This window comes from Thalassophryne amazonica, chromosome 11 (genome assembly GCF_902500255.1).
Source record: "Thalassophryne amazonica chromosome 11, fThaAma1.1, whole genome shotgun sequence".
In the NCBI taxonomy this organism is placed as follows: Eukaryota; Metazoa; Chordata; class Actinopteri; order Batrachoidiformes; family Batrachoididae; genus Thalassophryne; species Thalassophryne amazonica.
Genome location: NC_047113.1, coordinates 107,154,042 through 107,167,551, shown reverse-complemented (window position 1 = coordinate 107,167,551; position 13,510 = coordinate 107,154,042). Strand labels below are relative to the sequence as shown.

The 13,510-nt window shown below is 41.4% G+C and overlaps 1 protein-coding gene across 1 annotated transcript in view; it reads right to left on the bottom strand.

Annotated features, from left to right (window-relative positions):
• Positions 1 to 13,510, bottom strand: part of igbp1 (immunoglobulin (CD79A) binding protein 1) — a 67,315-nt gene that overhangs the window by 15,698 nt on the left and 38,107 nt on the right. The window contains exons 3-4 of the mRNA XM_034180997.1: positions 7,727 to 7,988; positions 5,896 to 5,904 (exon numbers count right to left, since the gene is read on the bottom strand). Coding sequence (XP_034036888.1) covers positions 7,734 to 7,988 — 255 coding nt within the window. The 3' untranslated portion in view covers positions 5,896 to 5,904; positions 7,727 to 7,733. The remainder of the gene's footprint in view (positions 1 to 5,895; positions 5,905 to 7,726; positions 7,989 to 13,510) is intronic.

Below are 13,510 nucleotides of genomic sequence, written 5' to 3'. Positions count from 1 at the left end.
ATATGTAATTGCCTTTAATGTTATCAGGACAGAGTCATTTCTAAAATATGAATTTGAGCACATTGGACCTCATGTATCAATGTTGCGCACTTGTGATGTAAATTTACGGCGTAAACTTGAAATACACCAAAGTCGCAGTGACATATATCAAGCAGTGCTCACCTGCCCATTTCTGGCGTACGCCTGAGGTGATCTTGATAAATGTGGCAGGTGGAAACGATCGTAATTATAATAAACACGCCCATAAATATTCAGACTCTGCTTCAGACACACCCTCATTTTACAACATGGAAGCCAGGAAGACGGCAATGAAAAAGAACTCCACCAATCACGACGCGTGCCAATAGAGCGTCAAAAGCGGCCGTCGTTATTAATTGTTTTGTAGTATATAATCAATAAAGTGTTACAGTGGTCCCTCATTAATCGCTGGAGTTACGTTCTAAAAAATAGCCTGTAATATGCGAAACCGCGACGTAGTCAGTGTTATTTTTTATAATTATTATAGACGTTTCAAAGCTGTAAAACCCCTCACTACACAGTTTATACACTTTCTCAATCAGGCATGAACATTTTCTCACTTTTCTCTCGTGTGTAAACACTCTCAAAGTTCAAACCTTAGTAGGAAAATAAGACCAAACTGTTTCAGGCCCAAACATTTGTTTGAGAAATAAAAATAGAACGTTTTCCTATAAATAATTATGATGGCATTTAGAACTAACGAATTAATTTTAACGATCAACCTACGAGTTCGGACACATAAGAAATTATTAATAGTGACTCACCAGTATTTCACAGATCGCGCCTCTGCGTCCTGACGCCTTTTCCCACTCACACCTGGCTGCAGGTGTCTGTTTCCGTGTGACAAACACAGTTATGAGTAGTTGTTGGCGCTCTTTTCTCTTCTGGGCAACAAAATTCTTATAAACAGACACGTAGAACACAGAACACTGTAAAAAAAAAAATAGCATGCAAAATTGGACTAAATACTCCGCGAGACTCCGAGGCCATGACAGGTGAACGGCGTTATAGCGAGGGACCACTGTATTCTCTTTTCACATGTCAATAATTCTTGACATGTGGATATTTGCTCGCTCAATTAATAAGACGCGTAATCTGTCAGATTTCTTTATTTTTTTAAATGTATTTCTGTATTTATTTTATTGTGACAAACGAATTGAGACGACAAAACCTGGTTGCAGCACGAGCGAATTAAGGGAATGATGAAACTACAGTTATTATCAATTTCATTGTCTAAAACGATCACACCCTATAAAGTTAAGCTCAGCGCTGCTCTGGCTCCAGGCTGGAAGTCTGGAGAAAAAGGCGAGCAGCGCTTTCTTTGCAGTCAGCGCTGTGACCACGGATCGTGCTCCATAATAATCCCGCAAAGGCGGGATTTGTATTGATTATTATGTAGTATAATCAGGAAAGTGTTATTTATGTAACATATGCATTGATTTGTATAATGGCACTGTTTATGTTGATCATTTTCTTCAACTTCCACCAAAGATTTTCAATTGGATTAAGATCCGGACTATTTGCAGGCCATGACATTGACCCTATGTGTCTTTTTGCAAGGAATGTTTTCACAGTTTTTGCTCTATGGCAAGATGCATTATCATCTTGAAAAATGATTTCATCATCCCCAAACATCCTTTCAATTGATGGGATAAGAAAAGTGTTCAAAATATCAACGTAAACTTGTGCATTTATTGATGATGTAATGACAGCCATCTCCCCAGTGCCTTTACCTGACATGCAGCCCCATATCATCAATGACTGTGGAAACTTACATGTTCTCTTCAGGCAGTCATCTTTATAAATCTCATTGGAACGGCACCAAACAAAAGTTCCAGCATCATCACCTTGCCCAATGCAGATTCGAGATTCATCACTGAATATGACTTTCATCCAGTCATCCACAGTCCACGATTGCTTTTCCTTAGCCCATTGTAACCTTGTTTTTTTCTGTTTAGGTGTTAATGATGGCTTTCGTTTAACTTTTCTGTATGTAAATCCCATTTCCTTTAGGCGGTTTCTTACAGTTCTGTCACAGACGTTGACTCCAGTTTCCTCCCATTCGTTCATTTGTTTTGTTGTACATTTTCCGATTTTTGAGACATATTGCTTTAAGTTTTCTGTCTTGACACTTTGATGTCTTCCTTGGTCTACCAGTATGTTTGCCTTTAACAACCTTCCCATGTTGTTTGTATTTGGTCCAGAGTTTAGACACAGCTGACTGTGAACAACCAACATCTTTTGCAACATTGCATGATGATTTACCCTCTTTTAAGAGTTTGATAATCCTCTCCTTTGTTTCAATTGACATCTCTCGTGTTGGAGCCATGATTCATGTCAGCTCACTTGGTGCAACAGCTCTCCAAGGTGTGATCACTCCTTTTTAGATGCAGACTAATGAGCAGATCTGATTTGATGCAGGTGTTAGTTTTGGGGATGAAAATTTACAGGGTGATTCCATAATTTATTCCTCAGAATTGAGTGATTCCATATTTTTTCCCTCTGCTTGGTCTAAAAAAGTAACCGTTACTGACTGACACAATTTTTTTTTCCTGATTTCTTTTAGTGTTTCTTAAAGCCAGAAAGTTGCCATTTGAAATGACTTTAGTTTTGTGTCATGTCTGTGATCTGCTTTTTTTCTACAAAATTAAACAACTGAATGAACATCCTCCGAGGCCGGTGATTCCATAATTATTGCCAGGGGTTGTATAAAGAAACACTAAACAGTTTACATATTATAAAAGGGGGAAAAAACAGCAAAAAATGATGGACAAAATGCCTGAAAAAATAAGTTATTTAAAGTTGAGCTTTTGTGGTGTCTGAAAAAAAGCTGTAGCTTTATTTGGTAAAAATAAAAAAGACTGAACCATTTAGAAATTAAAGTGTTCACTCAGATCATCTGTGCTAAAAGGCTAAGCTAACGTTAGCTGATCATTAAACCTTCACAGTTCAGTAAACGTCACGTTTTATTTTTACATTATTCTCACCTCGATAAAGCTGCAGAACTAAACTCCGTTGGGCAAACTGGGGCTTTACATACGAGGTCTGTTAGAAAAGTATACGACCTTTTTATTTTTTTCAAAAACCATATGGATTTGAATCACGTGTGATTGCATCAGACAAGCTTGAACCTTTGTGCGCATGCGTGAGTTTTTTCACGCCTGTCGGTTGCGTCATTCGCCTGTGAGCAGGCTTTGTGTGAGCACTGGTCCACCCCTCTCATCGGATTTTTATTGCGAATAAATGTCTGAATGATTTGGAGCTTTGCTGCATCAATTTTTTCCAGAAACTGTGAGAGACCTCCAGCTGGACACCATTCGAAAAATTAATATGGCTTTCAGGGACGATTTTATGGGGATTACACAGATTAAGGAGTGATCCAGACGGTTTAAAGACCGCCCACAACGCTCCCAGCGCCGATCGACAGGCTCACACCCCGCTGAAACAACCAGATCATTTCCAACGTGAAGGCTTTGTTGATCCGGGACCTCATCTGACTTTAACAAAAAGGCAGGAGACGTGGACATCAGCACTTTTTCGGCACATTCCACTGTTACAGGAGTTTTCTTCATGGAAAGTAAAGCGGAGGGATGCGCCACGGAGCCGTTCATTACGCGGGACAAAACCACCTCCGTGTTGGTCTCACAGGACGGCTTTCAGGTGGATTTCAGATGGATTCCGGTTGCTTTTCAGTCATGTGATTATCCGAGAAATTGAGCATGAACTGGACATGCCCCAACATGTCCTGTGAGGCTTCATCACGGCGTTGCTTTGTGCCATGCGGCTCCACCGCGACGCACGGAACTCCTCCGCACATCTGTCTCAATGTGCTGAAAAAGTGCTGATGTCCACATCATTTCACAATTCCTGTGCTAGCCAGACGACGTCCCGGATCAAGACAGCGTCCAGTTTAGAAATGAACGGCACATTCCACTGTTACAGGAGTTTTTGTCATGGAAAGAGGAGCGGAATTCCGCACGTCACTGTGGAGCCGCATGGCGCAAAGCAACGCCCTGATGAAGCCTCACAGGACATGTTGGAGCATGTCCAGTTCATGCTCAATTTCTTGGATAATCACACGACTGAAAAGCAACCGACAGCCGTCTGAAATCCACCTGAAAGCCGTCCTGTGAGACAAACACGGAGGTGGTTTTGTGCCGCGTCATGAACGGCTCTGTGGCACGTCCCTCCGCTTTTCTTTCCATGAAAAAAACTCCTGTAACAGTAGAATGTGCCGAAAAAGTACTGATGTCCACGACTTCTGCCTTTTTGTGAGTCAGACGACGTCCCGGATAAACAAAGCCTTCATGTTGGAAATGATCTGGTTGTTTCAGCAGGGTTTGAGCCTGTCGATTGGCGCTCGGAGCGCGCCGCGCTCTCAGACGCTGTGGGTGGTCTTTAAACCATCTGGATCACTCCTTCATCTGTATAATCCCCATAAAATCGTCCCTCAAAGCCATTTGAATTTTCGGAATGGTGTCCAGCTGGAGGTCTCTCACAGTTTCTGGAAAAATTTGATGCAGCAAAGCTCCAAATCGTTTAGACATTTATTCGCAATAAAAAAATGACGAGAGGGGTGGACCAGTGCTCACACAAAGCCTGCTCACAGGCGAATGACGCAACCGACAGGCGTGAAAAAACTCACGCATGCACACAAAGGTTCAAGCTTGGCTGATGCAATCACACGTGATTCAAATCCATATGGTTTTTGAAAAAAATAAAAAGGTCCGATACTTTTCTAACAGACCTCGTATATCCAAAAAGTGGGAGATTTCGGACTGAGTGGGTTTGCTCCATCACCCCAGCTGCCTGCCTTGGTCTGACTAGTGATGATGCCTGAAGGCCGGCTTCTCCGTGCGGGTCGGCCCGCTGTCGCAGTTCAATCGATATCCCACCAAGTCGTCAGTCCTCCCTCGGTCGGCGTCACTCCGAAAAGTAGCTGAAAAAAAGCTTCTCCCAGCAGGGTGATGGAGAATCGCTCTACTGCTGTTTTTTAAAGGTTTTTTTGTGGTTCAGGCGACGCAAATTCAAGATGGCGATCGCTGAACTTTTTTCAGATTGTGGAAACAGCCAGAGTGTGACGTAGCAATCTCTGCCCCCCCCCCTTTTTTTCAAAACCCCTTGCCGCTTCCGAAGCGACGCGTCTGATGTCACAACGCGTTGGAAACGCACCGCCCTCTGCCGCACTGACAAGCGCAACCCTCAACCTATCAAATCGCTTGAACAGACACACGCCATATCCGTTTGTTTTAAAATTAATTACTTTAGTTAATTAATTTGGTTTATTTGTTAAATACGTGATATTATTGAATAACTAATATTTTGCTATATTTTCCAGTATTTCTTTTTCTTTTTTTTATAACTCTAACATCCGAGGGGGCGAGGTTGACAACGTGAGGGGGCGTCGCTCCCAAACGCTTCCTCGTGGCGCCGGGTCCGACCACAGATAGATATTAGGCCATGTGGAAAACTCCATTAATTTATGGAGGTGATCCAGATCCAGATCCTGGATCGTGTTTCACTTTATATATAAAATACTTTGAAGGATTAAGTCAAAACTACTTCATGGATACATATTAGTCCAGGGAAGACCACTGAATTTTGGAGGTGATCTGAATCCAGTTTGGCAGACATCAGAAATCTGATTCCTCTTATTATTTTATTTTATTAGTGCTATTTTGTGATTTGATTTTTAAATGGACCACAATGGAAATAAGTGTTTTCATTTTGTGTCATTCATGCATTTTTAATGTATTTACAATTATGTTATGTACTTACATTGAACTTACTAAATAAAATCACTCACGCTTTTAAAATAAAGATGATTTCCTGCCCCCTGCTGGAATGGTGTGTGAATCCAGAATGTAGTTAGCAACACTGGCTAATATTCATAGCTTCTCCAAAATATTAGTCCCATCAATGTTCTGTTTTGGCACCATTCATCCATGATCCAAAATACATAAACATACCAAACGGCAAAAGTCAGCTCTCCCCGGTTTCTCCATGGTCAAAGTTACACACACACATATATGTGCACGCACGCATGCAGGGCTTTTTGTTTTTTCCACATTCTGCCGGCAGCAGGTGCTTCTAATTTTAGACACAAACAGAGATGGTGGCGTAATACATCTCATTTATGGTACCAGAAACAAAACTAACTAAACTGAGTAAACCAACTGAACTACAAAATGCTATGAATCAGTAACACTAACCACTGTCAGGTTCTGCCCTGGCCTGGGGTTCATGTCCAGGCTTCCTCTGATAATTCTACTGTTTTATTTTCATATGATTATACTTTTGTCATTTAAGTCTTAGTTTGGTTGTTTATTTCTTTTCTTTGTGTAATGCTTTTGTCACTGGTTTTGCTCTGTCTTTTATTTTTTGTGTAGTCCTTAGTTGCATAATCTGTTGTACTTCTGCCATTGTGAGTTCTGTTCTAGTAATACAATTTTATTTTCTTGTCCTCTTTTCAGGTTTGCCATTTTATTTCCTAGTTTGCCACTTTGTACTGTTCTGGTTAATTATTGTTGGTTTTTGGGTCTTATCTTTCTTTTGGCATTTTATGTTATTCACCGCTGGTTTTTCTGTCACTTAATTTCTCCTGCTTCAGTCTGCTTTGGTTTTTCCTAACTACACTTTCTTGCACCTGCCTTCACTCATCTTTGTCTTGCTGTCACACCCCCTTTCCAGAACCTTCCTCACACCTGCTCCACATTCATGCCCTGATTACCCTGCCCATTATTCAAGCCCACACCGTCTCTTAGTCTATTGCCAGTTTGTTGAACTTCATTTACATTCCAGCCTTTTGTCAGTCCTGTTTGCTTCACCGTGTTATTGACCTTGCTTGTTGTTTCTGATGTCCGCCACGTCGTGTCCCCGAACTCTGCTTGTTTTTTTGGACCTCGCCTCAGCTGCACCCCTGCATTTTACCTGCGCCACGCTGACTGCTATCTCATGTACCGAACCCGTTACCAGATAAAGCCTTTTTATTTACTCCTACACTTGTGTCTGTGAGTCTACTCTGCATATGCCTCCTACGGCCTTCTGTGTCAAGTCACCTCATATCATGAGAACATTTAAAACCCCAAACTCCCATGATGCATTGCAGCACCACATCCATTGGTTACAGGTTAGCTAAAATTGCTAATTTCTAAAAAAAAAAAAAAAAAAAGATTTGTCCTATCAACTTTGTCTTTGCAGTGTTCATCCATGACCCAAAATACATCAGCATTCCAAATCAATCAATCAATCAACTTTTTTTTTTTATATAGCGCCAAATCACAACAAACAGTTGCCCCAAGGTGCTCAAATGACAAGTCAGCTCTCCCTGGTTTGTCTGTGATTTAAGCCACCCACACCCAGGCCACTTGACTATTATAATATATTTACCCATAATGACGTCACACTGAGCTAGCTGTCATACCATGGTGCATCTTATAATTCCTCTTGGACCCCACCGCACAAAACAGAAGCGACGTGATGCGGAATGATTTTAAAAACTCGTCAAAGTGGGTTTTTCTATGAATGTACACTTGTTTTGTGGTTTCATCACTTTATTACACATTCCGCTACTGACGGCTTCTTTATTTGTCATTATTCAGAAAGGTAAACAGAGGACACGGGACATGCCTGAAGCGTCCGTGTTCTTAGACCTTGTGTCAGTGTAAGTCTGTACAACATCAACGTGCACCAACATCAAGCTGAGCCCGTACACGTTAGCCCATGTTCTGGCGGTTTCCGTAACCTCTGCGATGAGTGTCTTTCCAGTCGTCCCAGCTTCGGGCTTTGTGCAGAGACTCTTCATCCTCATCGTGGTCAGTCTTTTCCTCCTCCTCCTCTTCTTCTTCTTCCTGCTCAGGCCTCCTGGCTATTCCTTGGTCAGGCAGCGCTCCGTGTTTCTGGTGTTCTTCATACCACTCGTCTACGGTCATGGTGGGGAGGCTGGGGTAACCCGGCCCAAACACCTGGGCCTGCAGAACAAACATCTGTGTGTCACAGCGGTGCACACCACATGAAACATCTACAGAGACAAACTTTCTGCTCCTCAAAAATCTGTCAGACTGATTGAAATTGAACGTTTGCAGCTCTCAGGAACATTTAGCTCTTCGTACCTTACCTGATGAACACCAGAGGAAAGCAGTTTGGTCTCCGGGTCTGGACAGGAGTTAGTCTACATTACCAACTGTAACCCAGACAGCGAGTCTGACCAAGCCACATCACATACGATGGCACAAACAGAGAACCAAACCCAAACTTGTCCCAATCAAGTGTTTTACTTTGTTTTGTTCTGTTTTGCCTCCAATCCCCAAATAATCCAAGTCATCAAATATCGAGTATCTGCTAATGCCAAGTTCAGATATGACACGTGTTTTTCTAGATAATTCACGTGAACTGGGCACACTACCGGTACTTAAAGTCAATCCAGTCGAGCCACCTTCAATGTCAGACTGGGGAGGGCAAAGGGGGGGTCAAGACACTGCAGGATTCCTTTTCTACCTCAGCGGGTGGGTTTGCTGATGAGCTTCTTCCCTCAACATAAATACCTGATCATCAATGAAGCCACCTGCTGAGGTGATTGTCCTGGCCCATCAGGGCACATGATTGCCCACCTCTGACCTCAGATGAGCTTTCATGGGCCTATTTCACAAAACTAAGTACCGCATTTTCCAGAGTATAAATCACACCAGAATACAGGTCAACCCTTTTAGTGTATTATGAGCTCTTTAATTTGTATTTTTTATCATTGCTGCAGTTTCATTTTTATAATTGGCATTTATTCTTTTATTATTAGAGTTGATTTTGTTTAGTGCTTAGATTTGTGACAAAGTCTTATATAAATGATGAGAATTATTATGATAAATAACAAACTTGTGATTTTTTAGTATATACACGTCACACGGGTGTATAAATTGCAGAGCCTCAAAAACTAGTTTAAAAAACAAAAGTGTACTCTGGAAAATACAGGAAACTATTTTTTAAATGTGGTTCTAATTATATTTGTTACTTTTTTAGAAAGTGAAGAAAAATGAAAATGAGGCTGTTTATGTTTATTTGAAATGGAACAGGTCATATTAATGAACGTAGTTACATGTAAATATGCCAGATTATAGCAGGATGCTAATTTCCATCTGTAGTCCCAGTAACATAGAAACAGACAGCATAACAAAGTAAATTAATCATGACAGAAAGACAATTAAAACACAATATACATACAAATATTTACAAATTCAAAGTAGCAATAATCGACAGATAATAAGCAGCCGACAGGTGGAGGAACCAAAAGAGTTTTATGATGATGGGTGTTGAGGTGCAAAAGTACTGCATTAAAGTGACAAGTGCTTCAGTGTCTGGTTGAATTGCATATTACAGTACTGGGTTGTATTGCACGTTGCCCAGTACAACCGCATTTACACGTGCACAAGTGTAAATATTGCACAGGGTGTCATACACAAGTTTTTTTTTTCAGTGTGAAAAATACCTGTAGATTTCTCTTTCCTGTGAATGACACATTTAGTTGTATGAACACTGTTTCCGCAACCCGCTTGGCATCTGTGCTTCCGCGGCCCGCTTGGCGTCTGTGCTTCCGCGACACGCTTCATGTCTGTGTTTCATGGAGTCGACCAGCTTCTGTCCCTGTGGACAGGTTTTCCAGTCCAGGTCCTTTGGACTATAGTCCACAGTTCCTCTGTGTTTCTTGGTGTTTCCTCAAATAGTATTTTTGACGTCACCCCACAGGTTTTCTGTTGGATTGAGGTCCGTTAATCTGGTGGGTCTGGAACCAAGATGCTGTTGACTTAACTGGTGTGTTTGGGGTTGTCGTCTTGTTGAAACATTTCCGCTTCATGACCTCTTCAAGTATCCTGATGTTTTCAAACTGATCCTGATCCTGGTTTGTGATCAATAGACCAGAGAAATCTCCAGATCATGAGGCTCCACCAGGCTTCACTGTCTTCACAGTGGACAGTGGCTTCAATTCAGTTTTTGGGGGTCGTCTGTCAAACTGTCTGTGACCCCGAGACTCAAAAACAACAAAATGTTGCTCCATTTCTCTTCAGTCCAGTCAGTTAGAGGAAGTTAAAATTAGAGGAAGGAGCAGGGCTAGAAATGATAGGCTTTTTTATTGTGCTCCCGTCACAAAATCAGTCACATTTGTGTGACTGGTTGTTTTTATTCTGAGACTGTTTTTTCCACAGTGGGACCTGTGTGGGGTCTCTTGTCCATCGTTTGTCTTCACACAGACGTCTTCCGTTCAGACCTTCTCTGATTCCCCTGGAGCTGATCTTCTGTCTGTTTCAGTGGTGTCCAAAGACATGAAGGTTTTCTCTGCAGCTGCTCACTCCACCAGGTGGTTTCACCCACAAACATCTGCCCAAAGTGACGTTAAATCACCTGCTGTAGTCAGTGGCTGCAAAGAAAACCTGCCCCCTCTTGGCCCTTTCTGGGATGTCTTTCATTAATCAAGGTACGGTATTCTTCTGAAGGTCTGGAACGACACATTTTACCTAGATTTTCACAGAGGAACACACAAAAACCAGCAGGTGCAACATTTTGGTTTAAATAAAGATCACAGAAAGAAATGTGCAAACAGATACTTTTTCAACAGGTTATTAATACTTTTTCTTCACTTTCTGTAAAGTAAGAACAAATCTGACAAAAGTTTCTTCATGTGGAATAGAATCATGTTCCCAAATGAACACCTTTTTCAGGAATTTGAGCTTTATTCACTTTTTAAAACACTGCTGTTCTTTGGAACACAAGTCTAAGTATGATTCTGCGTCATGGTGACTTGATTTTAAAGTGATGACTGCGTTCATTTAGATACCGTCTGATTGGAAGAAATGCCGAAACTCACAGCCTGTGAAAAAAAACAGCCTTGCAGAGACACAAGCTCCTGCTGTAGCGCACAGCCTGTTACAGCCTCATAATCTCAGCACTTCAGATCCAAGCACATATAAACAATATCCGTTAACGTTAAGGACAAAGTGTCCGTCGTCTCTTCCCTGTACAGCCCAGTGAACCCACAATCATGCTCAACCCACACGTGTAGCCAAGCTGGCTGCAAAGTCTTGAAAATAACGAGTTCTTCTCGCCTGTGTGCTGATCAGGACCGCTGACCCGAATGATCAGTGGGTAGGACGTATGTATTTATCCAGCAAGGGTTTTGAAATAAAATTACTCTTCGCCTTCTCACCAGACAACGTGGACATTCTCATCTCTTGTTCAAAAAACAAAACAACAACAAAACTTAAACTCAGATCAGTTTTGCTCTTTTGCCCTCTTTGGTACTTTTCATGGATTTGATAAAAGGCAACTTTTTTCATTCACTGAAACTGTACAAACAAACGTTTCTTATTTTTGACTCGTTAACCCTCTGGGGCTGACACCATCATATACGACGGCTAAGACCAAGCTTTACTAGATTATAAATAACTTTTTAATGATATGAGATAGAAACTTAGTTTTTTTTTTGCTGAAAATTTAACTCCGCTGACTTTCGAGCCAGCCAGCAGGCATCTTTGTACTCCTCATACAAGCTGTGTGATGACGTGCGCAATGTGAGTGTCTAATCGGAATTGGTTCACCGTCACATGGTTTTCCAAAATCCAATCACAGGGCAGATTTACCTCACGTGAAAAGCCAAAGATCGTTTTCAGGAGTGATGTGTTACTAGTTGGCCCGTTTGAATAGCCCCCTGGATGCTCCAATGAGTACATACTATTAGTACATACTCAGTGCGCCCTGCGCCATTACGCACAGCGAGAGTGAGCATTATTTTTCGCTATATTTTTTCCTTGCCTATTTTTGATTGTAAACCTTTATTACACTTATAAAACACAACAAAAACATATATATTCTGAAAGCACAGGTTGTCCTGAAAAAAAAAAGAGACATAAAACCTGATTGTGGGATGCAGGGAGAGCTGTTAACAGCAATAATAAAACATTTATGCCAGGCGAGTGAACTGTCCAAAAAATGCCCTCGGACCCCAGAGGGTTAAGATATTGTTGACGTGCATCTTTATTATTGGTACTTACAGTAGTGTTCAGAATAATAGTAGTGCTATGTGAGTAAAAAGATTAATCCAGGTTTTGAGTATATTTCTTATTGTTACATGGGAAACAAGGTACCAGTAGATTCAGTAAATTCTCACAAATCCAACAAGACCAAGCATTCATGATATGCACACTCTTAAGGCTATGAAATTGGGCTATTAGTAAAAAAAAGTAGAAAAGGGGGTGTTCACAATAATAGTAGCATCTGCTGTGACGCTACAAACTCAAAACTATTATGTTCAAACTGCTTTTTTATCAATCCTGTGAATCACTAAACTAGTATTTAGTTGTATAACCACAGTTTTTCATGATTTCTTCACATCTGCGAGGCATTAATTTTGTTGGTTTGGAACCAAGATTTTGCTTGTTTACTAGTGTGCTTGGGGTCATTGTCTTGTTGAAACACCCATTTCAAGGGCATGTCCTCTTCAGCATAAGGCAACATGACCTCTTCAAGTATTTTGACATATCCAAACTGATCCATGATACCTAGTATGTGATATATAGGCCCAACACCATAGTAGGAGAAACATGCCCATATCATGATGCTTGCACCACCATGCTTCACTGTCTTCACTGTGAACTGTGGCTTGAATTCAGAGTTTGGGGGTCGTCTCACAAACTGTCTGCGGCCCTTGGACCCAAAAAGAACAATTTTACTCTCATCAGTCCACAAAATATTCCTCCATTTCTCTTTAGGCCAGTTGATGTGTTCTTTGGCAAATTGTAACCTCTTCTGCACGTCTTTTATTTAACAGAGGGACTTTGCGGGTGATTCTTGCAAATAAATTAGCTTCACACAGGCGTCTTCTAACTGTCACAGCACTTACAGGTAACTCCAGACTGTCTTTGATCATCCTGGAGCTGATCAATGGGTGAGCCTTTGCCATTCTGGTTATTCTTCTATCCATTTTGATGGTTGTTTTCCATCTTCTTCTACGCGTCTCTGGTTTTTTGTCCATTTTAAAGCATTGGAGATCATTGTAGATGAACAGCCTATAATTTTTTGCACCTGCGTATAAGTTTTCCCCTCTCCAATGAACGTTTTAATCAAATCAAAATCAAATCAATTTTATTTATATAGCGCCAAATCACAACAACAGTTGCCCCAAGGCGCTTTATATTGTAAGGCAAAGCCATACAATAATTACAGAAAAACCCCAACGGTCAAAATGACCCCCTGTGAGCAAGCACTTGGCGACAGTGGGAAGGAAAAACTCCCTTTTAACAGGAAGAAACCTCCAGCAGAACCAGGCTCAGGAAGGGGCAGTCTTCTGCTGGAACTGGTTGGGGCTGAGGGAGAGAATCAGGAAAAAGACATGCTGTGGAAGAGAGCAGAGATCAGTCACTAATGATTAAATGCAGAGTGGTGCATACAGAGCAAAAAGAGAAAGAAACACTCAGTGCATCATGGGAACCCCCCTGCAGTCTAAGTCTAT